General features: G+C 39.8%; 2 protein-coding genes across 4 annotated transcripts; one reads left to right on the forward strand and one right to left on the reverse strand.

The window, feature by feature from the left end:
- Window positions 1-5236: 5236 nt before the first annotated feature.
- LOC105698732 (centrosomal protein of 162 kDa) lies at window positions 5237-12743 on the reverse strand. 3 transcript variants are annotated; one of them, XM_012423226.1, is made up of 10 exons: window positions 12622-12743; window positions 12153-12419; window positions 11946-12045; window positions 11093-11862; window positions 9927-10929; window positions 9544-9815; window positions 8412-9194; window positions 6818-7570; window positions 5862-6023; window positions 5237-5789 (listed from the first exon to the last, which is right to left on the reverse strand). In XM_012423226.1, exons 1-10 carry the CDS (start codon window positions 12667-12669, stop codon window positions 5565-5567), a joined length of 4383 nt encoding a protein of 1460 aa, XP_012278649.1. In that variant the 5' UTR covers window positions 12670-12743; the 3' UTR covers window positions 5237-5564. The 3 variants fall into 3 exon arrangements, with proteins under 3 accessions (XP_012278649.1, XP_012278639.1, XP_012278658.1); XM_012423216.1 differs by having other exon boundaries at window positions 6806-7570; XM_012423235.2 differs by having other exon boundaries at window positions 5565-5789; window positions 6806-7570; window positions 11108-11862.
- Window positions 12744-13226: 483 nt separating this feature from the next.
- On the forward strand, window positions 13227-24155 carry LOC105698569 (serine/threonine-protein phosphatase 6 regulatory ankyrin repeat subunit A). The gene is made up of 17 exons (XM_012422926.2): window positions 13227-13618; window positions 13870-13994; window positions 14077-14337; window positions 14411-14603; window positions 14678-14867; window positions 15298-15544; window positions 16082-16196; window positions 17019-17108; window positions 17185-17402; window positions 17907-18120; window positions 18222-18386; window positions 18880-19238; window positions 19657-19811; window positions 19926-20204; window positions 20825-21051; window positions 21121-21250; window positions 22008-24155. The coding sequence occupies exons 1-17, from the start codon at window positions 13589-13591 to the stop codon at window positions 22118-22120; spliced, it is 3111 nt and encodes a 1036-aa protein (XP_012278349.1). The 5' UTR covers window positions 13227-13588; the 3' UTR covers window positions 22121-24155.
- Window positions 24156-25410: the final 1255 nt, after the last annotated feature.

A 25410-nucleotide genomic window follows, 5' to 3' on the forward strand; every position in this document is an offset into this window, starting at 1 on the left:
TAACGTTTCAATATCGACCGCAAGTATAAAGACTATTTAAAAAAAAAAAAATGATAACAGGTCCAGGACTACGGAAGAGTTTGGCCGCGGCTACCCACGTGGTCATCCACACGAAGAGAGTCCAGAATCCCAACATGTTGAAGAGTCCTGATAACCACTCTTATATCTGTATATAGGTATTTATAAATAACGAATACATCTACAGACCCCGATTTTCAATATTCAACCGTTAATGAATAACAAACAAAATTAGAATACGTATCCCTTAACCCTTTGGCTACTAAGAGCGCCTAAATCCGCCCGACGTTTGGTCCAATATCGCCTGCACGGTCAGAGGAATTTCGCCTTTATGTCGAAATGGGTTAGCTATTATAGCGATATATTAAGTCGTCCAGAAAGCTCAACGAATCTCTCCAAGTTCTTCTATTTCCACGGATATAAAAAACTAGCCCTTAAAATCGGCCCGTTTTGTATTCTCATAAAGAAAAGATTACAATTAACCCTTTGGCTACTAAGAGCGCCTAAAGGCGCCCGACGTTAGGTCCAATATTGCCTGCACGGTCAGAGGAATTTCGCCCGTATGACGAAATGGCTCCTTTTTCAAAGAGTGGAAAATGATCTATTATCAAATAACGTTTCAATATCGACCGCGAGTACAAAGACTAATTAAAACAAAAAAATGATAACAGGTCCAGGACTACGGAAGAGTCTGGCCGCGACTACCCACGTGGTCATCCACACGAAGAGAGTCCAGAATCCCAACATGTTGAATAGGCTCGATGTAAATATATCCCCTGGGTATATATATATTCGTAGGTGCCAAAGAAAGCCGTAATTGCGAGGAAGTCGTTATATGCCACTCCACGCAATAACGAGGTAAAATCAAGTCGTGCAACTGAGTGGAGTTGGTTTTTGTGACAGCATATATTCTGCCCAGCGTGGATCCCCACCCGCGCACTTGTTACGCTCGTCATTGCCTTATCTTGCCGGGTATTGTCATTGTACATGTTCCCCGTCTCCTTTGGAAGAGGCCCTCGACCCATAGGAGGAAATGACCTTACCTTGGGGCCGGTCCAGATACCGGGATATCCTTGGGAGATTAGCTTATCTCGGCACCTCGGGTTAGGGTCGGAAACCTATTAGGATCATTACGTGGACGGATTTTTTTTTTTTTTTTTTTNGGATCATTCTATATATATCAAATATATAAAATATATAGTGCCATAAGAAGTTTCCGCTGAAAATTGTACATTCAATATTGGAATCCTTGCCTAGTGTTTTATCTAATTGTTGCCTAGATCGGATAACTAATTTTCGGTTTAATTGCAGATCCTGATTAAACGTAATGTCGAGGCCAATTCTGATAGCACGATCCTGTTAAAATTGGAGCTAGAAATCTATTCGGGTCACTATATGAGATACTTGGAGTACTTAGAAATAGTCATCGTAATAGTGTAATGGGCACTAAATTTTACGAGTTAGATTACTTGTGCTCTTTAATTATTAGACCCAGTTTCTCGGCTCTATAAACAAGGCAAGTCAGTCTTCAAAGATTTAGCATATCAAAAAGTAATGAATTAATTTCAGGTATTCACTTTTTAAGGTGAAGTAAACCCCCTCAAATCAGTCGCTTCGAATAAGACACTTTTTTCTTACGACAATTTAGAACACTATGATAATAAATAAGGCAAGGCAGTCTTCAAAGATTTAACATATCAAAAAGTCATGAATTAATTTTAGGTATTCACTTTTTAAGGTGATGTGAACCGCCCCCTCAAAACAGTCGCTTCGTATAAGACACTTATTTTTTTTTTTTACGACAATTTAGAACACTATAATTATAAATAAACTCGCATTTAAACGAGAAAAAGGCAAAAAAAGTGTCTTATGCGCTTTAATGCTAAAACGATGGTAACACGAGGTCTCGGAGTGAAAATTTAGTTGACATGGAAGTCACAGATGGCGCAGGGGGTCCCTCTGCAGTCAATTAGGGCCTCGGAAACCATGAATCCAGAGGATTTCTGGAGTTTTACTTCGATTTCTTTATAATTATTGTACGGAAACGACAGGTGGAGTATGCCATTTAGTGCAATACCCAATATAATTCACAGCTGTCGATATAAAAACCAACATCGGCAACGTAGGCATTTAGAAAAATCTTCTTTACTAACGTCGATGAAGTTCCTCGACGTGTTTCACTTCACCTTAGCACTGTATACGAAGAATACGTCTGTTAAATGAATTTAAACGCTTTTCATTGCTCTGCGCAGTGAAAAATAATCCATGTACATTGAGATAAGTACCTATAAAGGACAATAATGACGACAGGAATATAGTTGAAGTTCGAAAAGATATATTGTACGACGAGATTTGTACAAATTGACTCGAAATGGCGGCGTTCTCATTTACCTGCGAGATGGTTGTACGTTTCTTGTTTACATTTTTCCGGAAAAAAACGCGAAAAAGCGCGATACAGGAGAACACGGCCATCTTTAATCCCGCAATAAAATGAAACAGACTTATGTTTTATATAAAAAGTCGGAAATGTGCATCGATACATTCAAACGAATACTGAAAATGTGGAATAAGTGTTCCAGCTTCCTCGCCGTTGACACATCTTTCTAACCTAAAATCTCGAATATGAACAATAAACGAGTCGAAATTATTCGATAAAACGCGCCTCTCATAAAAGCTTTCATAAAAGTCCATCCATTGCAATGATTCCTCCTAGGTGAAGATACATTAATCGATTAAACCGTCCACCGGAACTTAATTTCAAGGACAATGAGACTAGAACGCGCCGACAAAGCGAATAAAATAACAACAAACGGTAGTTAACAGATTTATCCGCCAGAGGCGCTAGAGTGGGGCGCACCTATCCTCTTAAATTCCCTGAGCCTTTTCTCGTTACATTTCCTCGTATCAAGGTGACATGAAAGGGTCAATTTACATAAGAAGACGTCAAAACGATGATAAAACATCTCCAAAATGGGAGCACCGAATCATTCGAATCGTTAACACATGATAACAGAGTCCCCAAGGAAGAACAATGCTCGTGAAAGTACATTAAACAAAAAAAATAGAATCTTTTCATTTACCCTAGACTAGAACCAAACCTACATTTGTTTTGTGAATAATGAAATTTCACCAGGGTTCTTCCTTAGGGCCTCCATAATCACGTGTTAAGGTACAAATGATTCGGTGCCCCCAGTTTGAAGAAAAAAATGATAAGCATTTCGACGCTTCATATATACAGAATGACCCTTTCATATCAGCTTAAAACTCCCTCGCAGGGAATATCTAGGAATATCGACACACAGAATCCTTTCGAGAGTCCAGGATGAAAAGACGCGCCAACCTAAACGGAAGTAAAGACCTACTTAGTTCTATTTAGTACTCTTATCGGCTACGGGGTGGCGCGACGATCGCGGGAGCGCTAGAGATCTAGACCGAGCGACTCACTGCAAAGTGGAGAGCCCTCGATAAATATTAAATAAATAACCTCCTCTGACCGGGTAGTATATACAGCGGGTATGCGGAAAGAAAAAGTGTCTATAAAAAGAGAACTAGGCTCTAGTAACTTTGGAAGAAAACGCCGGAAGGTGGAGGGAACCTCCTCGGCACTTTTGCATGGCACGCGCGCTGGCTCGAGATCGACACCTCGTCGGCGAGTTGTCTGGAAAAATCTATCTGATAAAAAGTTCTCCAGCCAACTGGCCGATACTCTTTGCTATCAGAGAGTTCCTTCAAGCTAAGATAACGCGGCGGAAGTGAACGTCGAGGCTGCGAAAAGAGATTCCAGAGAGCGAAGAGCACCGCTCCGAGGTCTCGTGTTCTTCCGGTACTCCTCAAGTACCGAAAGGACGAGTTCGTTGTGACTTCTCCCGAATTGCCTGCTATCAGGGCCTGATAGCGCTTATCACAATGTTCCTCCTAGCGACTTAAACCTATCACGTTAAGCTAGACGTCCTACGGCAACGAATTGACTGCGTTTGGACTTCCTTGGAGAGGTCAAATCTGATCAACGTTTAACCAGCGAGTCTGATCATCCCTGATATCACCGACGCCACGCATGTAATCAACGTACATTAGGTGTGCGTGTATCTAATGTATGTGCGTTAAACGTAAACCCGCTAAAAGAGTATCTTAATTGATGTATATTCAACACATGCGTGCCATCACTTCGGCAGGGATTTAGTACTTAGATGTTAACAAGAGAAGTTCCGATCCTTCTACCGGGACGGAAATCGAGATTCTTAGTATCAATCTTTAAAACAACACTCAGACTGATGCCAGAGACGAGCAGGGAGATGTTTCACGCCATCGTTTCAAAGGGAGGCACGCCCGACTAGCGCCCTCTGCGCCCTTTACACCTCTGGAAGAATTGGAACTACTTTCAAAGGGGCGAAATCTTCCTGATCGGTAAAACAGGGTATACGTGGGTGCCGCGTCGTAATCTCAATCATCCACGCATAACAACTTTGTTTCGTATTTCTAGTCTTCTTTCACAACCTAAGTCGACCCTGATACTAAAAACAAAAGGGCGATAACTTCATTCTATCTTTGAAAGCAGTCACACGGCGCTAGGGAGCCGTGCCTCCCTTTCGACAATGGCCTGAAACATCTCCCTACTCAGCTCTGATAATACAAACGGAAGTCTTTTTTACCGTACTTATGGAAGGATTTTATGGATAGTTTCCTAGCTGAGGGAAGATCGGCATCCCGACTGGTGCGATGCTCCTCAGCGTCAATATTCAATGACTATGCGAAGAAAAGTGTCTTCCTGACCTCAACAAGATATTTAAATCTCCAAGACGAATCTGGCCATAGCTGAACATTGTTTCTTTTCATTAAGGTGATATGAAAGGGTCGTTCTATATATCAAAACGTAAATATATATATATAAATAATACTTTTCTCCAAACTGGATGCACCGAATCATTTGAAACGCTAACACGTGATTATGAAAGCCCTAAGGAAGAACGCGATGGTCGTGAAATTTCATTTTTTAAAAAGAAATTTCTTTCATTTAGCCCAGACTGGAAGCACAGTCATGTTTTCTTGTAAAAAATGGGAGTATCTTCCTTAGCTTCCTTAATAGAATCATTTGAAGAACACTATAATTATAAATAAACTCGCATTTAAACGAGAAAAAGGCAAAAAAAGTGTCTTATGCGCTTTAATGCTAAAACGATGGTAACACGAGGTCTCGNATATATATAAAATGACCCTTTCATATCACCTTAACACATTCGCGACCGCTGACGTGAAATCACGTCCTGCTTAGTTGGCTCACTAATCGTTAGGCGGCGCAGCGCACAAATTTCATCATTTTTATCCTTACTTTAACGACACAAGTTTGCGGCAACCAGTTTCAGAATTTCATTATTTTCGCCGGTATTCAGTATTTGAAAGGGAAAAAATTTGCCGCTCGCGAATGTATTAAGAAATTCTGTGTTGACACTCTAACAAAAGCCGTTCCTTTTTCAGCTAAATTAGGTTCGAAATGAACCCCAGCTATGACATCCATCTGAAGAAGGTCTCGAACTTATTCTAACTCGGTTTTAATGCTCGTTCGCAATTTCTTGGAGCATTCCTAGGATGTGGTCCAGCTCTAGCCTGAAATAGCAGAGCTGCTTGTTTTTCCCAGTCTCCCCCTTGCAATTCTTGCACTGAGTCTTATTTCGGAGCAGATCTCTGACCAAAGCTTGTAGAGTCATCTCCCGGCTTTCGTGGCGCTGCTGAAGAATTGTGATTTTATCCTGCAACAACTGGAGCTGCTCGGTGCCCTAAAAAAGAAATCACGAATGAAAGAGACCTTTACTTTCTTCTCTTGACTCTGTTTTACTTCACTTGCTTACCGGGCTTGATAAGTATTTCACCTTCTCCGTCAGACTTTTCACCTTGTTCTCCAAATGCTCCCTTTCAGCTCTGAGGACCACCACCTGCTCTTTGTAGTCTCTCAACTTTTCAATCTGCTCCTTCAGATGTGAGATTACAGCGACCTGCGTATTAATCTGACCCTAAGCATAAATGGTTAATCAATTTTAATTGAAAATAATTTACTAGCAATTGTTGTAATTTAAATACTCTAGTTGGGTTTTATATTGGCCACGCCGTACAGCACTAAAATTATCGACGACAGAATAAGCTGAGAAATGTAATAATTCAGATGTGAGATTACAGCGACCTGCGTATTAATCTGACCCTAAGCATAAATGGTTAATCAATTTTAATTGAAAATAATTTACTAGCAATTGTTGTAATTTAAATACTCTAGTTGGGTTTTATATTGACCACGCCGTACGGCACTAAAATTATCGCCGACAGAATAAGATGAGAAATGTAAGCGATGTCGATAGATTAAAACTCATTTATATCCTTTTTGGTGGGAACGCCATTTTGAATACTCAAGTCGGAACATTAGTTGGCGCGTCACGTTACCGACATTTATATTTATGTTGATGTTTTTTATATTCTATGTTGATAATTATACGAACTGAAGCGTTCCATATGTCATTTCGGTAAAGTAATGATAAAGAGATTGATGTAAAAGTGTCGAAATCCCGGGAATTCATTATTCTAACGACTGTTTAGGACCAACGTCGCCATCTGTGAGGTTTAGCTGCAACTAAATTTTCTATTTAATGAACATCCAACGCCAATTAGAATACTCAAGTGGCAATATAAGCTGGCGCGTCACAAAAAGCAAAATAACATTCCTCCAAAATTGTTACAGCCAATACGTTGAAGAAAACAAAAAAAAAGGAGAGAACAAAAATCGGCATCCGCGCTTTGTTAGTACCTGCAACTTTACCACTTTAGAGTCACCAAATTTGATGCTGTATTCCTTGACGAGAGCTGCCATCTCCCTCTCGTGTTCTTCTTGAAGAAGATTCAGATCATGAAGCCGCTTGTTCTTCAGAGCCATAAAGTCCCTGTTCACTTTGTTCAGCTCTTCCTTTAAGATGTCGTTTTCGTTGACGAGTCTTTTCGTTGTGGCCGTTTCTCCGGATTCGGAATACTGAAGAGGGTCGTAGAGTCTCTGATTCGAGGCGGAAAGTCTTTGAGAATTGGAAGCTGGCAAGTGTCCATTCTGATACACATTGGAGTTCTGATCGTTCTCTGTAGTCTTCGGGGTAATCGATTTGGGATCGGAAGGTCCTTTGCCATTCCTATCGGTTTCCAAACTTCTGACGGACTTCCTTTCGTTCAGTAGCTTCTCGCGCTCCTTCTGAAGCCTCCTGTTAGTTTTCTGCAATTCCTGAAACTCTTTGGTCAACTTCGAGACAGTCTTCTCCTTGTTAGTTAACTCCAATTTGAGCCCTCGAATGGTAGCGATCAGATGCGCATCCTCTTTTGGGTTCTGAGACTTTGGCCCAACTTTTACGGCTTTCGGTTCCTTCTTCTCATCCCTATCGAAAGACGCTGCTTTGGTGGCTTCTTCTCTTTTCAACGTCTCAACTCCTTTACTTTCTACGTGCGTGTTCGCAGTTTGAGTGAACATGTCGTTAAAGACCTTGCGCTTCATTTCAGTCGCCTCGAGAAGTTTCCCTTCAAGGTCCAACACCTGTAATCGTCATTAATGGAATGTTTAGTTCACTTGATATACCGCAAAGTTATGTTTACACATTTAAGATGATATGAAAGGCGCTTAGAAATTTAATCCAGGTCTAATAAATTGTAATTCATCTGCACCCTTTTTCGTGGGAACGTCATTTTCAATACTCAAGTGGAAACGTAAGCTGGCGCGTCTCGTTACCGACATTTATATTTATATTGATGTTTTTTATATTCCACGTTGATAATTATACGAACTGAAGCGTTCCATGTGTCATTTCGGTAATGTAATTAAAAAGAAATCGACGTAAAGCTGTCGAAATCCCGAGAATTCATTATTCTAACGACTGTTTAAGACCATCGTCGCCATCTGTGACGTTTAGCTGCAACTAAATTTTTTCTCTAAAAACGCATTAGCCCCGAGACAAGCCACCAATCTCTTGCAATCGTTGGTGAAAGTATTTTCCATATTTTCCCATATAACTCTGTAATATTTCATTTCTACGGTATTCTAAATTGTTCGAGTTAGGTCCTAAAACTCTTCATTTTCGATTCTAACCCTCCAAGAAGCGTAAAACATAGAAAACGTGCCCGAGCCACGCCATGTTGGTTCCAGTCCATACTAAGTAAATAAATTTTTAATGAAAAATGAAATTTCATGATTTTCAGGACCTACTTCAGCGCCTCCATATTCCCGTGGTAAAATTTCAAACGAATCGGTAACCGCAATTCGGAGAATCCTTTCCCCAACGATTTAACTTCTCAGATATATATAAGCTGCCTCTTTGATATCACCTTAATAATCTAAAATTTTAGAAAGAATTGCAATAAGGGAACTTTCATCCACTTACCTGCGAGTCGTATCTGTCTTTCATTTCGGTAAATTTCTTCTGGAAATCAAGGAGCATTCGTTGAGCACTATCTTCCTTGATTTTAATTTCCCCCTCGAGAACCGTAATCCTTTCTTCTAGAAGCCTGACCTTCTCCGTTCCTATCTTTTCGTGTTCAGAGTTGGCAGCAAGTATCAGAGCGGAGACAGAGTCTGGGTTCTTCCTCTTCAGGATCCTCTCCATTTCTCGCACCTGACGAGTCAGATCCAGGATCCTTTTATTATCCAGGATTACCTGATCCTTCAATTTCAGCGAAAGCTGTTTCTCCCTTTCTACGTGACTCTTCGACACCTGAAGCTTTTCCTTCATGTACACTTCTTTCTGTTTCAGGTCCAATAACTCCTTTTCCATGGGAAGAACTTCCTGGCGCAGCTTCTCCAACTCAAATCTTGTCGATCTCAGTTGCTCCGTCTTCGAACCTAACTCCACCCTCTGGTCCTCGACTTGTTTCTTCAATTCTGATTCTGCAGTAGTCATCATTTGCAGCTGATCGTTTATGTAGTTATTCTTTGTACGTAATTGCTCCTTAAACATTTCCAGTTCCTCCTTAAGCAAACTATTCTGCTGGATCAGGTCATCGTTCTTCATCGAATAGTCAGTATTCTTCTCTCGAAGGGCAGAGACCTCCAAGCGAGTCTTCAGAGCTTCTTCCTGCAAATCTTTTATGCGATCCAACAATTGCTGCGATTCATTGGCCTGCATTGGAGCAGCCTTTTGTTTCTTTTGCATACTCTTCATTTGATCCTGCAACGTAAGAAAGATGAATTTCATTGCTAGAATTGGAAACTCTTTAAGCACTCATACTCATACTCTCCACTTTAAGGTGAAGTGAAACACATCGAGAAACTTGATCAACGTCGATAGAGAAGATTTTTCTAAATGCCTACGTTGCCGACGTTCGTTTTTATATTGATTGTTTTTATATCATTTTAAAGGTGTCAGGACAATTCTTAGATGATCAGGAGTGATGTGTCAAAGTTTCGGACAGTTTAGTCTAATACCCTTAAAAAAAAGTGTTGAATTCGAATCGACTGATTTGAAGGGGGTTTCACTTCACCTTAATTCACAAAGTGATTAAACAATTATAACGTACCTGTAAACACTTTACTTCTTGCACCAATTTCTTGTTCTCAACCTCATAAGCTTGAATGAGATTCTCCTGTTTGTTCAGTTCCCTTTCCAGAGAGAGAAGCTTAACGTCATTTTTATTCCGAACCTCTGGTCTCTTCTCGTTCAGCGACATCTCGTCGACTTTGGCTTTCAAAAGGATGTTTTGCTTCTTTAAAGCGAACAATTCTTCCTCGAAAGCTGTCCGCATGCTCTCCATCTGGGTCTTATATAACTTCGCCTCGGAGTCTATTTGTTCTAAAAGTGAATCGAAATAGTATAGCTAATATTATCTGTAATTAATATTTAAATAAAGAGATCGGCACATGGGAGTATTTATGAGTTATCGATACTTAAGTTTCAATTTACCTTTTAACAAAGCATTTTTATGTCTCTCTTCGCGACATAGCACTTCCCAGTCGCTCTTCGATAAGTTCCTTTTTGTGTCTCCTCCGGCAAGAGAATACTTCGAAAGGCTCTCCGTGGATTTAACCATAGGGACCCTAGATCCAAAAGCTACCGAAGCTAAGCCTACATTAGAATCCTTTCTAGGTTTCGGAGATAATTTCACCTTAGTCACAAACTTTGACACTGGTTTTGGTGGCAACTTCGACTTTGATAAAGGGGATTTCTTTGGCACGACAACAGTTGACTTTCTTAACGGTTCCACTGGCTTTATGTCTTTGATATTATCCAACGACATGGTTAAATTATTTATGGGTCTGCACTCTTGTTCGTTGGACTTGGATTTGTCAAACGTAGAATTTTTAATAGTCGGATTATTAGACACTTGCGCATGTGGAGAGTCTTTTCTTAAAATTAAATTCACAGCTTCTTCGGCATCTTTGGGAGTTTCCTTATGGCTAATATTTTCAGGATGTTTAGCATTTCGCTCCATTGAAGACTGTTGAGTCAAAACTCGCACATCACTTTGGGCTTTTTCCTTGTCTTTGTGGACTTTCTCAATTTCTTCTTGCTCTTGCTTCTTCAAGTTTTCACTGGACTTCTCAGCAATGAGTTTCGGAATCGCATCAGCAAACAGTTCTAATCTCGGCGTGAGACCTACTTCGTAAAGCTCATTATTTGAATCCTTCACTTTTTTATCTTCACTCACTTTCTGCTTCAAACACTTCCGCTCTTTGGAATATTTCTGTGTAGAAATATTTTTCTTTGAATAATCTGTGGCGGAGCGCCCGGAACAAGATCCTTGACTCTTCGATGACTTCTCCGTAGGACCGGATCTTCCACTGGAGTCTGATTCTACGATCTCATGCACCGGTTTCTTTGGTTCAACCTTAGGAAATTCCTTTTCTAGAATTTCCCAGATCTCTTTTTCAGGAAATGCAGGACTCTTCTCTCCGTTGTTTTGTGCCTGAAAATTAAGAAATCTTTCATTGATCGTTACTGATTCCTATTTAAATATCTACAAAATTTCCCCCCTACAATTGCGGATGTCAGAATTAAAAACATTAACTTAACGTCAATAATAAGATTAAAATAATAAATTCTTAATTTCAGGGATCAATGGTAACCACCTGTGATTTATGTACCGAAAGAAATGATGCGTTATCTTGGTTTTCCAAAGGTTTCTCCTTATCATTCTGGCCCTGCAGTAGTTTCAGAAAATGGGAGAAATCTTCCTGACCAAAACTGGAGCTTCCCGATAATCCACCTTCCAGCTTTTCCTTGGACCTTTTGAGTATGCCATCGAAGAAGTCCTTATCGACATCAGTGATCTCTTTCTGAAGGTTGTCCTTAGGCTCTACTTTTTTAGTTGCTCTGAATTCTTCAGATTTCGAGTGTCGTTCAATCGGATCGTCCAAATCAGAGCTGCTGGATATCTCCACTTTCTGCTCCTCGAACCTCCTCCGCTGAAGTTCCAAGGTCTTAGCAGGTTTGAGATTTTCATAAACAATTTCAAAACTTGGACTCGACTCCCTTTTCTTCTCATTCTTTGGACTCCGTTTAATCTTTTCTGACTCTTTGTGTACTTCAGCTTCGATCATCTCAAAGATATGTGCCTCCAAATGTCTTACTCTGGCCAAACTCTCCGTTGGCTCCTGGTTCACATTACTTTCTGGAAGTAATGTGTCAGACTTCGAGCCACTCTTTGAAATAGTTCCGCTGTTCTTTTGCACTAGTTTCTCCGCTTCCTCCAGTAATTCCTCAACCGATTTTTCCTCTTCGGTAGGATTTTTGCTAGAATGTCCTGACTTAGTATGTTCCGGAGCAGTATTAGGACTTAGTGCTCCAGCAATCTTGCTCATCTCCTCTAAGATACTACCAATATCCTCGTCAGTGGCATCTAAAATAAAAGAGGAAGAAATTAGGCAAGAATACTTGTCTCAAGTAATTATTAAACTCATTAAAGAACATGAATCCACTAACTCTCAAAGTCGGACGGATACTTGTCGAAGGCAGTGGAAGCTAGAATGTCGCAAAGGGTATCGTCTTTGTCTTTCACCTCGCCCTCGCTCTTATGTAAAGCCTAGGATATATAAATGCATACAAATATTATCTTAAAAAAGACTGTCTAACAGATATACTCCAAAAGTTCTAATAAACATAGATGGAGCTCATATTTTAATTTCTTACTTTGCACAGTCTCTCCTTTTCTAAAAATTCCTTCATCGACGAACTAACATCCGGAGAAGGTGAGGGCGAAGCTTTGCCCTTCGCGTGAACACTTTTCCAATCAAAACTGCCCATTCGAGTCTCTGGTCTCTTAAGCCACCACTTATCAGCCTCTGGCTTATTTTCTGTCTCCGCTGCAGTTTTCGGCTTCTCCTTAATCCTAACCGAGTTCTCTCCGACACTGAAGCTTATCGAAGACCCAAACGTATCCTCTTCTGTCGAAACCGGCTTAAAGAACATACTAATTAATACTCAAACCAATCTTAACATTTCCTCTATTTTATTATTTACATCAAGTTCAATATTAACGGCAAACTCCCTATAATCATATTCCTGGAAACTCAGCACCAATGGAGAATCTTTTCAGGCACTTGCGCCGTCCTTGCAGGTTATGTTCGCGCTTAACACTTTTCTGAATAAACAAGCTTACCTCACTTACGTCTTCCGTTTGGTGGACGCATTTCTTTTCCTGAGACATTTCGACGAACCTTCCTACTCTCGCTTAATGTCACAAGAACGCCAAAGATTTGACAAGTTTGACAGACTTGACATTTTTTTCGGCGTCCTCTGACATTTGACCATTTATTGTTTGTATCACTTGTGTCGAAGAATTAAAGGGTCGTTAGAAAGCAGCAGGGCGTTTATTACGTATTTTTGCCGAGCGCGCTCACTTCTCGCACTTCCATCTCACGTGGGTTTATTCCCCGAATTACGTATTCGCTATATGAAAGAACGAGATCATCAGCACTCCCGGTCTAGTAATATTTCAAATAAAGGTATATACCTTGTAAATGGCGGTAGTGCATAAAGCGTTACACCCCAATACATGGCAGTGTCGACCCCTGCCACGATATCACCGAACTACTAGCCACGGAAGACGAATCTATATATTCCGTCTAATATACAGCTTCACCCAATACGCAAAAATAGACACATAGACGACCAACAACGATTCAAACCCGCCGCCAAACCAACCAGCCCCCTCCACTACCGATCAATGCATCAAAGACACATAACCTAGTGCAGCAGCAACGACCATACGACACAAGAGTAGAGTCACCCTAATCCGCACAGCTTGTGCAGTTAAAAACTGGCTTTATTAGAGTAAACCCTTGGGTACTCTGGGGCCAAAAACAACAACAACGACCATTTAGAAATGGGGTGACTGTGCACCGTTTTTTTTTCGCGATTTTCCCCCCGAATGAAAATATTTTTCGTAATAATAATTACACCGCGAACTTGACGGGAAACTAAGAGACGTACCATTAGAAAAATCCTAAGACATGCAGCGACGAAGTAACCGCCAGCTTCTGATAACGGGAATGACAGTTCCTTATCGGCGAAGTGCTGTCAATTTTATCGAATTGTTTTAGTAGTAAACCTCTAAAAGGTCCAAAATGACGGAAGTTCGAGACATACGTAACGAGGTATGATATTCGGGCATTGTGTAGATCATTTTATGCTGATTCTCTGAATATGTTTATTGTGTCACGGTTTTGAGGTTAGTTCCTTCATGAGTCATTCGAACAGATCTCCTAATCCGAGTGTATTTGTTCTTAAGCACTCAATGTTGGAGAGTAAATTATGATTTCCTTAAATATTGTCTTTCTATATTCGCTTAAAGTATCGGAAGATTCTTTTTATCATAGTTTGTTGAACGATCGTTTATCCGTTGTAGCCTCCGCTCCTTCAAGCAATATTCCGAGGTGACCATGAGGAGTTTCATAAGTTGGCGATGGCAAACGAGGACCTGTATTGGCAGGATGAGCAGAAGCGCACGTTGCTCCATGCCGCGGTGTACAAGTAAACTTATTATTTAATGTTCTATTAGCCCCGATGTTTATTGATATTATTGCGGAATGTAATCTGTGCATTTAAAACGCAGAGGCGATATGGATTTGATAAACTGGTTGGTGTTTCGTGGAGCTAATGGAAATACCCCCGATCAAAATTGGTTGACGCCGTTGCATCAAGCTTGTTTCTCTGCCAATCCCAAGGCTGTAAATCTATTACTAAAGAACATGACAAAGAAAGAAATTCGGGATCATAAGTGGCAAACATCTTTACATGTTGCTGCCGCTAACAATGCAGTCGAATGTGCCAGGCTCTTGATTCCTTGGATGAAGGACATTGATGTTCTCGACAGGTATAATGTTGTTTATGAAATGTGAAAATAAGTAGTAATACCGTTATTTCAATTACACTGTACTTTTAATCAGATTTAGAAGAACGAGCTTGCATCATGCCGCTTACAATGGTCATTTAGAAACGGTAGAGCTATTACTTTCGCGTAACCAAAATGTTACAAAAGGTGACATGCAGGACCGAAGCGCCTTACACTACGCTGCATACATGGGCCATGAACTTATTACAAAGATACTGATCGACAAGGGAGCTATAATCGATGCAGAGGTAAATCATTTAAAAAAGCAAGATATTAAATCTTTCTGTGAATCTGTTATTTTCTTCTTTTATTTTTCCATCAGGACCAACAAAAGTATACTCCACTACTTGCAGCGGTAGCTTCTGGTAAAATTGCGTGCATGAGGGTACTCATTGCAGCTGGTGCTAATCTCGAAGCAAAGAATGCATGTGGAAATACTGCATTGCACGTGGCTTGTCTTAATGGACACGCAGATGTGGTACAAGAACTAATCAACATGGGCTGCGATATTGGTTTGTATTCAGTTTAAGACATTTTAAATTTTTTCAAAAAGACGTTCTGTTAAAAAAAGCCTTGTGCCACGTACATTTGTCAGAGAAAATAATTGAACTAATTACTTTTGCCAAATACGTACATTGATTCTTACGACTGCAAAATAAACTCACTTTAGTTTATTTCTACCGTAATTAAAGTAATAACGATTATCTTCGTAAATGTTATCCAATTAATATGTACAAAATACTAATAAGATGAAAAGTGGTACTTATCCCCTTGCGAAAGTTATGAAATCAGTTCCTATTATCACATATGTGTACCGCATCTTAGATAAAAAAACAGAATACGAATTAAAAAGTAAAAAGGGTTTGGCAAGCCTGGTGGTTTACATCTTGATGTCCATTGTTACAATCTAGACTCATGTTTTAATAATTTCCTGAATTTCAGAGAAAACTAACTATCGAGGAGAGACTCCGTTACATATAGCTGCCGCCAGCGTGCAAGGCGTCATTTGTTTAGACACGCTTTTACGAGCTGGGGCAAGAATCAACATTCAATCTGTAGACGGTCGAACGCCTTTACACATGACTGCGATCCAGGGAAGATTTACCAGATCAAAAAGCCTCCTAGACGCAGGCGCTTTGCCGGACACAAAGGATAAAAACTTAAATACTGCCTTACACATCGCTGCATGGTACGAAATTTGCATATGAGAAACCTTTACATAGTTTGGGCGCGCGTGTGTCCGGTTATAGGAATCGAGAGAATGGGTTAAGGTGATGTGAAAGTCGCGTCAAAGAGGTCTCGTTTATGAAACTCTTCTTCAAACTGGGTGTACCGAATCATTTCAACCTGACTACGTGAATATAAAAGCTATAAGGAAGGTCCTGACGCCCATAAAATTTCAGTTTCTTTTAAAACTTGTTTACTGATATTTTCAAAATTGTGTATAAAAAATAAAATTTCATGAGTGTCAGGGCCTTCCTTATAGCCTCCATATTCACGTTGTAAAGTTTAAAACGATTCGGTAGACCCAATTCGAAGAAAAGTTTCATGAACGATTGACTTCGGAGGCCACTTTCCCATCCCCTTAAGGTGAAGTATCCTAGGGAAGAAAGTTCGAGAAAACGGAGTTTTTAAATATGAGTTTGTTTATAAAAGAGCGTCTGTCTGCAGTCTAAGTCACTGCAGTAGCATTCCCGAATTTTTAAAATATCTTCCTCTCTGCCAGGTTTGGTTACGAGTGCTTGACGACGACTCTTCTGGAGTACAAAGCATCCCCAGGAGTGCGAAACACAGATCAGCGTACTCCGTTGCACCTGAGTTGCTTAGCAGGACATATCGAGGTAACAATCTATAACTAGTTGCAATTCTCTACCCACTCAACACCAAACCTGACAGTTACGTAACTTAAAACTAACAAATAACATAACGTTTGTTACAATATAATAACCTAACGGTTACGTAACATAGAGCTAACTAGTTACATGCCATTTGTTACAATGCAGTAACTTAGTTATGGAACATGGAGCTAACAGGTTACATAATATTTGTTAGTATCATATTTACATAAATGTAGCGTAACTTTGTTACTCTTATCTTACATTATGTTACTGTCCTAATATTACTGTGTATATGCAGCACATATTTTTAACAAAACAGAACTACATTGGTGCTAACTGTCATCTATTTTATTACATCATTGTCATCGTCAAATGTCATAAGATTAATATATGTCATATTTTGTTACTACTTGTATGAAAAAATGTGATTTTAATTCGTACGCGCATATACATTATCAGTAATTGTTTGCTAGTCGAATAAAATCATAACAGTCTTTAAGTAAAATCACATAGTTTATCGTTACATAATTTCATTGAAAGTCTGATCTGTCATTTAATATCTAACTATTGGCAAGTAGCAAAAAATAATTAAAATTAAAAAATTATATAATGTTTGATAAAATTGCGTGATTTTTTTTAAATTAAATGTATGAAGAATTAACATTATTTTAAGGTAGCTAAAAATTATAACATTAATGTAACATTAATATAACATGTTACATAACCTGTTAGTTTCGAAAACGTAATATTTACCCAACAGTTATATAACAGTGTTCACTGGGATAGAAGAATTTCTTTGTACAATAATCAAATTCACTTTTGCAGGTGTGTAGGAAGTTGTTACAAGCTGACAGCCGTTGCATAGACTCGAGAGACATCTGTGGAAGGACTCCGTTACATCTAGCTGCATTTAAGGCACGACCTCTACAATATCTACGGTTTAGCTGAAAGATTGCAGATCTCTTTTTAATTAATAACTAAACATCTCCAGGGCTCTGTAGACTGTCTGGATCTTTTACTTTCCAATGGGGCGAATTTTCGACTAACCGACAACGAAAATCGCTTGGCCTTACACTACGCTGCTCATAGGTGTCACTACCTCTGCGTCTTTACTCTAGTTGGTTTCGGTAGCGACGTTAATGCACAAGATACCGACGGCGCTACCCCGTTATATCTCGCCGCATCGAATCCTAACGAGTCGAGCGTCCAGTAAGTGATAATAATAATTAATGCGAGTAATTTTACGTGCTCTGTAGGGTGTTATGAAAATGGCGAAGACGGTTTACATGACTATTCTTCTTGATAAGTCCTGATAAGTTCCCCAGTGTATTGTTTACCTGTAATAATTAATTGTAAATTAGCCAATTAGGCGCGTCGATTAATGGAACATGTTTATTGTCCTCGCCATTGTCAAAATCACATGAACTTGACAATGTAAATATGGAGGCTATTAGGGAAGTCCTGAAACCCATGAGATTTCAATTTTAAGATAATTTGTTTATGGCTGTTTTCAACTATTTTAATGACAAATGAAATCTTGCGAGCTTCCCGACCTACCCTAGGATCTCCTTATGCATCTGGTAAAATTTGAAAGGAATTGGTACACCCTGTTTGGAGAAAAGTATCATGAACTTTCACCACTTTCACGTCCCCTTAATTTGCAATGTAAGTCTTTCACTCCATCGGAGGTGGAATCCTTCTCTTTCGTTTTAGGTGCGTGCAATATCTGCTCAAACATAAGGCAGACCCTAGGTTACCAGATAAGCATGGTTTCACCGCGATCCACTATGCAGTTTCCGGTGGGAACCAACCTGCGTTGGAAGCTCTTTTAGAGGTCTCCTCGCAGGACAATCCTGCCATTCCGTCGAGTTACTCGATGAGCCGCCAGGGTCCGCCAGCCCCGGCACTCACGCCTCTTCACCTTGCTGTGAGTTAATAATTTCATAAGAATGAACTTTCCCAATAATATCCATAGAAATAATTTCATAAGAATGCACTTTACCTGTAACACCCATACAAATTATCCAGGCTTACAAGGGATTCGGTAATATTTTGACATTACTCCTTCCTCTATTTCCTGAGACTAACATCAAGGAGGACACTGGGAAGACTCCTCTAGACCTCGCTGCATACAATGGTCACGAACAGTGCATCGAACTTCTGCTGAACTACGGTGCATTGGTATCCGTTCAAGTAAGCAATTACGTTCACGTTCCTGCAAGCATAGATGAGCGGGGAGATGTTTCACGCCATTCTTTGAAAGAGAGACATGCCCGCCTAGCGCCCTCTACGCCCTTTACACCTCTGTAAAACTTGGAACTACTTTAAAAGAGGCGAAATCTTCACGATCGGTAAAACAGGGTATACGTGGGTACCGCGTCGTTATCTCAATCATCCACTCATAACAACTTTATTTCGTATTCCTAATCTTCTTTCCCAACCTACTTTGACCCTGACACTAAAAGCGGAAAGGCGATAACTTCATTCTAACGATACTATGCTGTATTTTAAATCTGCAGACGGGTTTTTCTTTACTGATAGAGGACATTTCGCCACTTTGAAAGCAGGTACACGGCGCTAGGTAGCCGTGTCTAACTTTCGACAATGTCGTGAAACATATCCCTGTATTTTTGCTGTAAGTGAATTCAAATGTATTAATATTAATGTGCCATTCGTTTTTTCCTAGGATTTCGTCACTAGACGCACTCCGATCCACTGCGCAGCCGCAGCTGGTCACACCGAATGCCTCCTTTTGCTCCTGAAGAACACCAAAGACTCTACGATCGTCGATTGGTGTGACATCAAGCAGAGGACTGCTCTGATGCTCGCAGTGGCTAACAGGAAATACGACTGTGCGCTCATTCTTCTTAACTACAAGGCGAATTGTAATTTGGCAGATATTAACAAGCACACGCCGTTATTTCGAGCGGTAATCCGCGAGGTAGATTATCGGTTGGTGAAGCTTTTGTTGACGTTCGGTGCCACAGTTTCGGCCCAGGATACTAATGGGAAGACACCGCTGCATCTTGCAGCAGCCTGCGAGAGGTATGACGCGAATATTCCTCCGAATTGATCTCTACCGAAGAATACAGAAGTCTCCATAGAAGCCCAGAAAGATACGGACGTTCGATGCTGGATGAATAGTACGTTAGCCAACGGATGGCGGCGCTGTAATCATCTCCCGCTCTCTTAATCTTATGGCGACGTATAGCGAGTTGCAATCTTTCTTTATCTTACACACAGTACTCGCCTTTCTATATGCGTTCCCCGTATGTGAGATATCGTTGGCTAACACATGCGTTCTCTCTTTTACCCCCTCTTCTGGTTTGTTAGCCAACTTTTAGAGCATCAAGCGCTAACGTAGGATCTGGGCTTCTATGGGACTTCTGAATTCTTTGGCTTCACTTGGCATATGTCCCTGAACAAGTTTCATCCATTGAACTGCTGGTCTTTATTAAAATAGCTTAAAGTCACTGATTCATCTCGTCAAAGCTGATCCGAAGGCTGCTACCTTGAAAGATAGTCAGGGCTGTACCGTTCTCCATTGGGCTTGCTATGACGGGAAAGCGAAGTGCGTCAGCTATCTCCTAGAACAGAACGTCATCGACAGTTTGGAAGGTAAAACGATGATACTCCGATTTTTTGGAAGGCACCGAGCCTTTACATACTTTAATAACTATTCTCTAAGATTTAATGTGTCATCCTGAGTAACGTGTCTGGGTGGATTTTTAGGAAATTCCTTCTCTGCGGTTCACTCGGCGGTGTTTCAAGACTCATCCGCCTGCCTGGTTCTGCTGATTAAGAAATTCGGAGGCCCGAAAGTGGCATCTCTGAGAGACTCTCCAGGTGGTAGACTTCCTTTACACGTTGCCGCCAGTGCAGGGTCCCACGAATGCGCACGGAAAATATTAAAAGCCGTGGGGTCGGAGCTTGCTGGTCTTGAGACTCCTGATTGTACGGGACGCACGCCTTTGCTGAGCGCTGCTGTCAATGGACAGAATCAAGTCATTGGTTCGTCTCTATCAAAGCTTCTGCTTCGAGGAATTATCATTTATACACTTTGTTCTATTAAGGTGAAGTGAAACACCCTTCAAGTCAGTCGATTCGAATACAACGATTGCAAGAGAATCCTGGCTTGTCTCGAGACTAACGCAAGGTTTTAGAGAAAAGATTTAGTTGCAGCTAAACGTCACAGATGGCGACGTTGGTCCTATACAGTCGTTAGAATAATGAATTCCCGGGATTTCGACAGTTTTACATCGATCTCTTCATCATTACTTTACCGAAATGGCATATGGAACGTTTCACTTCGTATAATTATCAACGCAGAGTATAAAAGACTGCAACATAAATATAAATGTCGGTAACGAGACGTGCCAGCTTATGTTCCGAGTTGAATATTCAAAATGACGTTAGCACCAAAACGGATAGAGATGAATTTAGATTTATCAACCTCGATTAAATCTCTCAGCGCCTTTCATATCATCTAAAAGCTCACGTGGTGAAAACTCATAAACGACACTTTGACGTCACCTTAATCTATTGATTAAATTCTTTGCGTATGGAATGATATATACAATCATTTAACTGGGCACTTTTATACACATTACAAGTACTCTGAATATTTTCAGAGGTTTTACTGCCGTGGATGCCAAACGTTTGCGCAGTAGACTCCAGCAGGAACACCGCTCTACATTTGGCGTGCCAAAAGCGTCATTCCTCGACAGCAATTCTTTTACTGGACCACATAGATTCACTGGGTACAAAGAACGAGCTTCAACGATCCATCGTCGTCAACATGACGAACAAACAACAACGGACACCTTTACATCTTGCCGCAAGGAACGGCCTAGTAGCTGTATGTAAAATCTACATTCTCTTCTATTTCTCTTCCGATGGGAATCCTAGGTACATGAAATGTTTCCAGGTGACCCAGCGTCTCTTGGAATTAGGTGCCAGTGTCGAAGTAGTCGACTCCGATGGGTTGACTCCAGCCCTGGCTTGTGCCCCGAACCCTGCCGTAGCAAGATGTCTGGCAACAATTCTGGCTGCACATGGTATACTTCCACTTATTAAGATGACATGAAAGGCCCTGAGAAACTTAATCCAGGTCGATTAATTAATATTCATCTACACCCTTTTTAGTGGGAACGTCATTTTGAATACTCAAGTGGGAACATAAGCTGGCGCGTCACGTTACCGACATTTATATTTATGTCCAAGTCTTTTACAGTCGACGTTTAGAGTTGTACGAACTGAGGCGTTTCATATATCATCTTAGTAAAGTAATGATGAAATTTCATATATCATCTTAGTAAAGTAATGGTGAAATTTCATATGCTTGGGTACACTCAGCTCGGAGAAAAGCTTCACGAACGATTGACTTTCCGGGTGCCACTTTCACATCCCCTTAAGGTGAAGTGAAGCATGTCGAGGAACTTGATCGACGTCGGTAAAAAGGATATTTCTAAATACCTACGTTGCCTAGTTTCGTTTTTATATCGACAGCTGTGTCGAATTAAATTGGGTATTGTACTAAATAGTACACTCCACATGTCGTTTTCCTACAATAATTATAAAGAAATCTAAGTAAAACTCCAGAAATCCTCTGGATTCATGGTTTCTGAGGCCCTAATTGACACAAGTCATTTGTCAATGTTTCGGATGGTTCTATCCAATACCCTTATGAAAAAAGTGTCTTACTCGAATCGACTTATTCGAAGGGGGTTTCAGTTAACCTTAATAAGGATCGTTAGAAGTAAAAGACTAGTAAATCGAGATTATTAATGTTTAATTTTTGTCTCTTTTGACTAGGTCAAAATTGTGACTCTACGCAGAACTCGCCGTCCATCCAACAGACATCGGAGGTCTATCTCAACGGCAGGTCTGGAGACTCTGAGTACTATTCGGATTCAGAATTCTACTGATACAAGGTCTGTTGTATCTGCCTAATCTACTAGGCTACTACGATCCAATCTTCCACTCCACTCGTCACTGGGAAATCAACTCCGAAGCAATACAGAGAAACTACCACTGTCTGCTCCGTCACATGGATAATCATTTCGAAGAGATAAGGAACGTCCATAAGCCTAGGTTTTCCTTTAACCCTTTTGTTACAAGCGCCGACTTTAGTCGGTAAGAAATTCTGCCATATTTACAGAGTATCTTTTGATTGTACCGATCCGTATTGGATTAATCATCCTGAAAGTACACTTTAAACATACGTAACACAGTTTGGCCATCGAGACCAGACGAGAAGGCCACCTATGGGGATAACTTTCAATTTCTTAAAAGTTTAAGGTTAAACTTTGATTTGGATACTTAATAATGGAATGGTACGGCAAAACCGTTGTTATTTAACGCTTAGAAAAGTGTACGTAGAAAAGGCAGTCAAGGAGACATTGTTCAGGTGGAAGACGTAAGTTCGAACACCGAAGACTGCTGAAGCGCCATGCGCACTCTGTCGGCGCGGAGTCGCGTTAAGTGGTGGCAAATAATTCAGAAGTCCCATAGAAGCCCAGATCCTACGTTAGCGCTTGATGCTCTAAAAGTTGGCTAACAAACCAGAAATAGGGGTAAAAGAGAGGTCGCATATTAGCCTACGATGTCTCACATACGGGAGAAAGAGAGACGCATGTAGAAAGGCGAGTATTGGGTGAAGATAATGAAAGAATGCAATTCGCTACGTAGGGTTATAAGATTAAGAGAGATGGAGAGGTGATTTCAGCGCCGCCATCTGTTGGCTAACGTACTATTTGTCCATCATCGAACGTCCGTATCCTTCTGGGCTTCTCTGGAGACTTCTGAATTATTTGCTGGCGGTTTTCTGTCGTAATGAAAAGGTTAACCGAGAAATTAGAGCCTGAACTACGCATTTAGAAGATGGACTCTCCGGATAAGAATTTGTACAGATGTGATAGTTAATATCGATTTCAGTCCCTAGTCCAAGAAGCTCTATTACGAGTGGTAAAAGGAATTAATTAATTCAAGGATAGAAACTTCGGGGGGATGCGGATTATTTTTTTATCCTCCAATGTGAGATATTTATATGGCTTCAGGCTTGACGAACTTATTGACATGTTTTTCTTAATCTTTCTCGAGCATCAGTTGTGTTGCATTCGGAAATGGGAATTCAATCAGTAGTGATTACTTTTATAGATAAACTCGTTAATGTCTGTGGACGGTACAAATTATAATTTCGACTCGGTGTGATCTCAGTTTATGTATAAACGTGTAAATTTACCGGCGTTTAGTGCGGGAATTAATGGAACTACGAAGGTCGATCGGTTTGTCGATTTTTCAGAGCTCGGGCAGTAAGCTACAAGTATTGACAATATGCATAATAATCACACGCTCGATATTTTCATAGAATTACTCGAATAGGTGACGTCCAATGCCAACTGGAATTTTTCATACACCGTGGTGTAGGTTTTAGTACGTAACAATGACCAAACAAAAGGAAAAGGAACTTAGTTACTCGTTCTACCTTTTGGTATTTACAAACTATATTGTTCCAAGGCTAATGTTGACTTCGTCTTTACGTTACAATTGTCCTTCAAAGCATTGTTCTCTTTATGTCTTACTGGAGTTATCTCAAAAAATGTAACGACTATTAAGGTTATACGAAAGGGTCATTCCGTATATATGAAACGTCAAAATATTTATAAAACTTTTCACCAAACTGGGTGTGCCGAGTCATTTGAAATTTTAACACGTGATTATTAATCAGTTAACCGTGTCGACCTATTTTAAATGTGTGTTTTCATGACGAGTATATTTATCAAACACGGTTAACAGGTTAAGGCCCTAAAGGAAGAACGCTATTCTCATGAAATTTCATTTTTCAGAAAATAAAGAAATGTCATCTTGGTTGTAGACTTGGCTAAATAAAAGAACAATTTTTTTCCCAAAAATGAAATTTCACGAACATCACGTTCTTCCTTAGGGCCTCCATAATCACGTGAAGAAGTTTCAAATGACTCGGTGCTCCCAGTTTGGAGAAAAGTTTTATAATATATTTTGACGTTTACATATATAGAATGACCCTTTCATATCACCTTAATTTATTTATTTGATTTGCGTAAAGATTCAAGTCTTCCATGCTAAGTAACTTTGCTTATTTGACAAAACAAAAAAAATTGAAAAACGTACCAAGGTTTTATCGAAATGTTTCATTAACATGTCGTTAACAACCGATTTTTTATTTTTTCCCCTAAAAATTCTGATTAAATACTGTCAAGAACTACATTATTATGTTGTCGATATTAATTCAACCTCATGATGTCTTAATTTTTTAATGCTTTGAAACCATATGAACATAAATCATGTATTCTGACTTAATTTTGTATTAAGGCGATATGATAAATATATTATAAATATATATATAAACATTCTTATATATATATATAAGAATGTTTATAAAACTTTTCTCCAAACTGGGTGTATCGAATCATTCGAAACTTCAACAGGTGATTATGGAGGCCCTAAGGAAGACCGCTTTGTTTATGAAATTTCATTTGTCAGAAAAAAATGTGATTTTGGTCCTAGTGTAAGCTAAGTAAAAAAAACAATTTTTTGTTAAAAAATTAAATTTCACGAGCATCACATCCTTCCTTAGGGCCTTCATAATCACGTGTTGAAGTTTCAAATGATTCGGTGCACTCAGTTTGGAGAAAAGTTATAAATATTTTGACGTTTTAATATATATAGAATGACTGTTCGCTTAAAATTCCAATTTAATTTCCTAATAATTAGGACCAATCGCATTGATATTATGTTATTGTGATAAGACCTAATGCTGTAAATGTGATGACTGATTGGACGTCATTCTACAATGCGCAATTTAAACCAGTAATGATTTGAAAAAAAAAGAAAAAACAGAAGAAAAAAACTACTTAATTGCAATTGCCAGAAAAAGTTCGGTTGGAGAGGTCTACCGAATGTAGAAAATGTCTCGCAATTGTTGCAAGTAACTAAATAATGTAATTCCATGTACGAGGAAGATATTTTGTTATTAAGGTGTCTACATTTAATGTAAAAGAGATTTAGAGCTTTACTACGTTTCTAACGAAAGGATTATAGGCGATTATACATACAATTACCCGGGGAAACGGTGCAAGTCCCCTTAGGACATCGAGTGACATTTCGATAATTCGCATTTATTAATATTAGAGGACCCTATTCCCACGAGGCTGACGCTTTTCTACTTAATCAATAA

The sequence above is a fragment of the Orussus abietinus genome, unplaced genomic scaffold (assembly GCF_000612105.2).
Source record: "Orussus abietinus isolate OABI.00-Male unplaced genomic scaffold, Oabi_2.0 scaffold173, whole genome shotgun sequence".
Classification (NCBI taxonomy): Eukaryota; Metazoa; Arthropoda; class Insecta; order Hymenoptera; family Orussidae; genus Orussus; species Orussus abietinus.

What these genes read in the sequence shown, in the direction of transcription:
- LOC105698732 (XM_012423216.1), bottom strand. Translation starts at nt 12,669, where the DNA reads ATGTCTCAGGAAAAGAAATGCGTCCACCAAACGGAAGACGTAAGTGAG. An exon ending in AAACGGAAGACGTAAGTGAG is followed by an intron (nt 12,420 to 12,621) that starts GTAAGCTTGTTT and finishes ATGTTCTTTAAG; the next exon opens with CCGGTTTCGACAGAAGAGGA. An exon ending in AAGACAGATACGACTCGCAG is followed by an intron (nt 7,571 to 8,411) that starts GTAAGTGGATGA and finishes TGACGATTACAG; the next exon opens with GTGTTGGACCTTGAAGGGAA.
- LOC105698569 (XM_012422926.2), top strand. Translation starts at nt 13,589, where the DNA reads ATGACGGAAGTTCGAGACATACGTAACGAG. An exon ending in CTCCATGCCGCGGTGTACAA is followed by an intron (nt 13,995 to 14,076) that starts GTAAACTTATTA and finishes TTTAAAACGCAG; the next exon opens with AGGCGATATGGATTTGATAA. An exon ending in CCTAACGAGTCGAGCGTCCA is followed by an intron (nt 17,403 to 17,906) that starts GTAAGTGATAAT and finishes CTTTCGTTTTAG; the next exon opens with GTGCGTGCAATATCTGCTCA.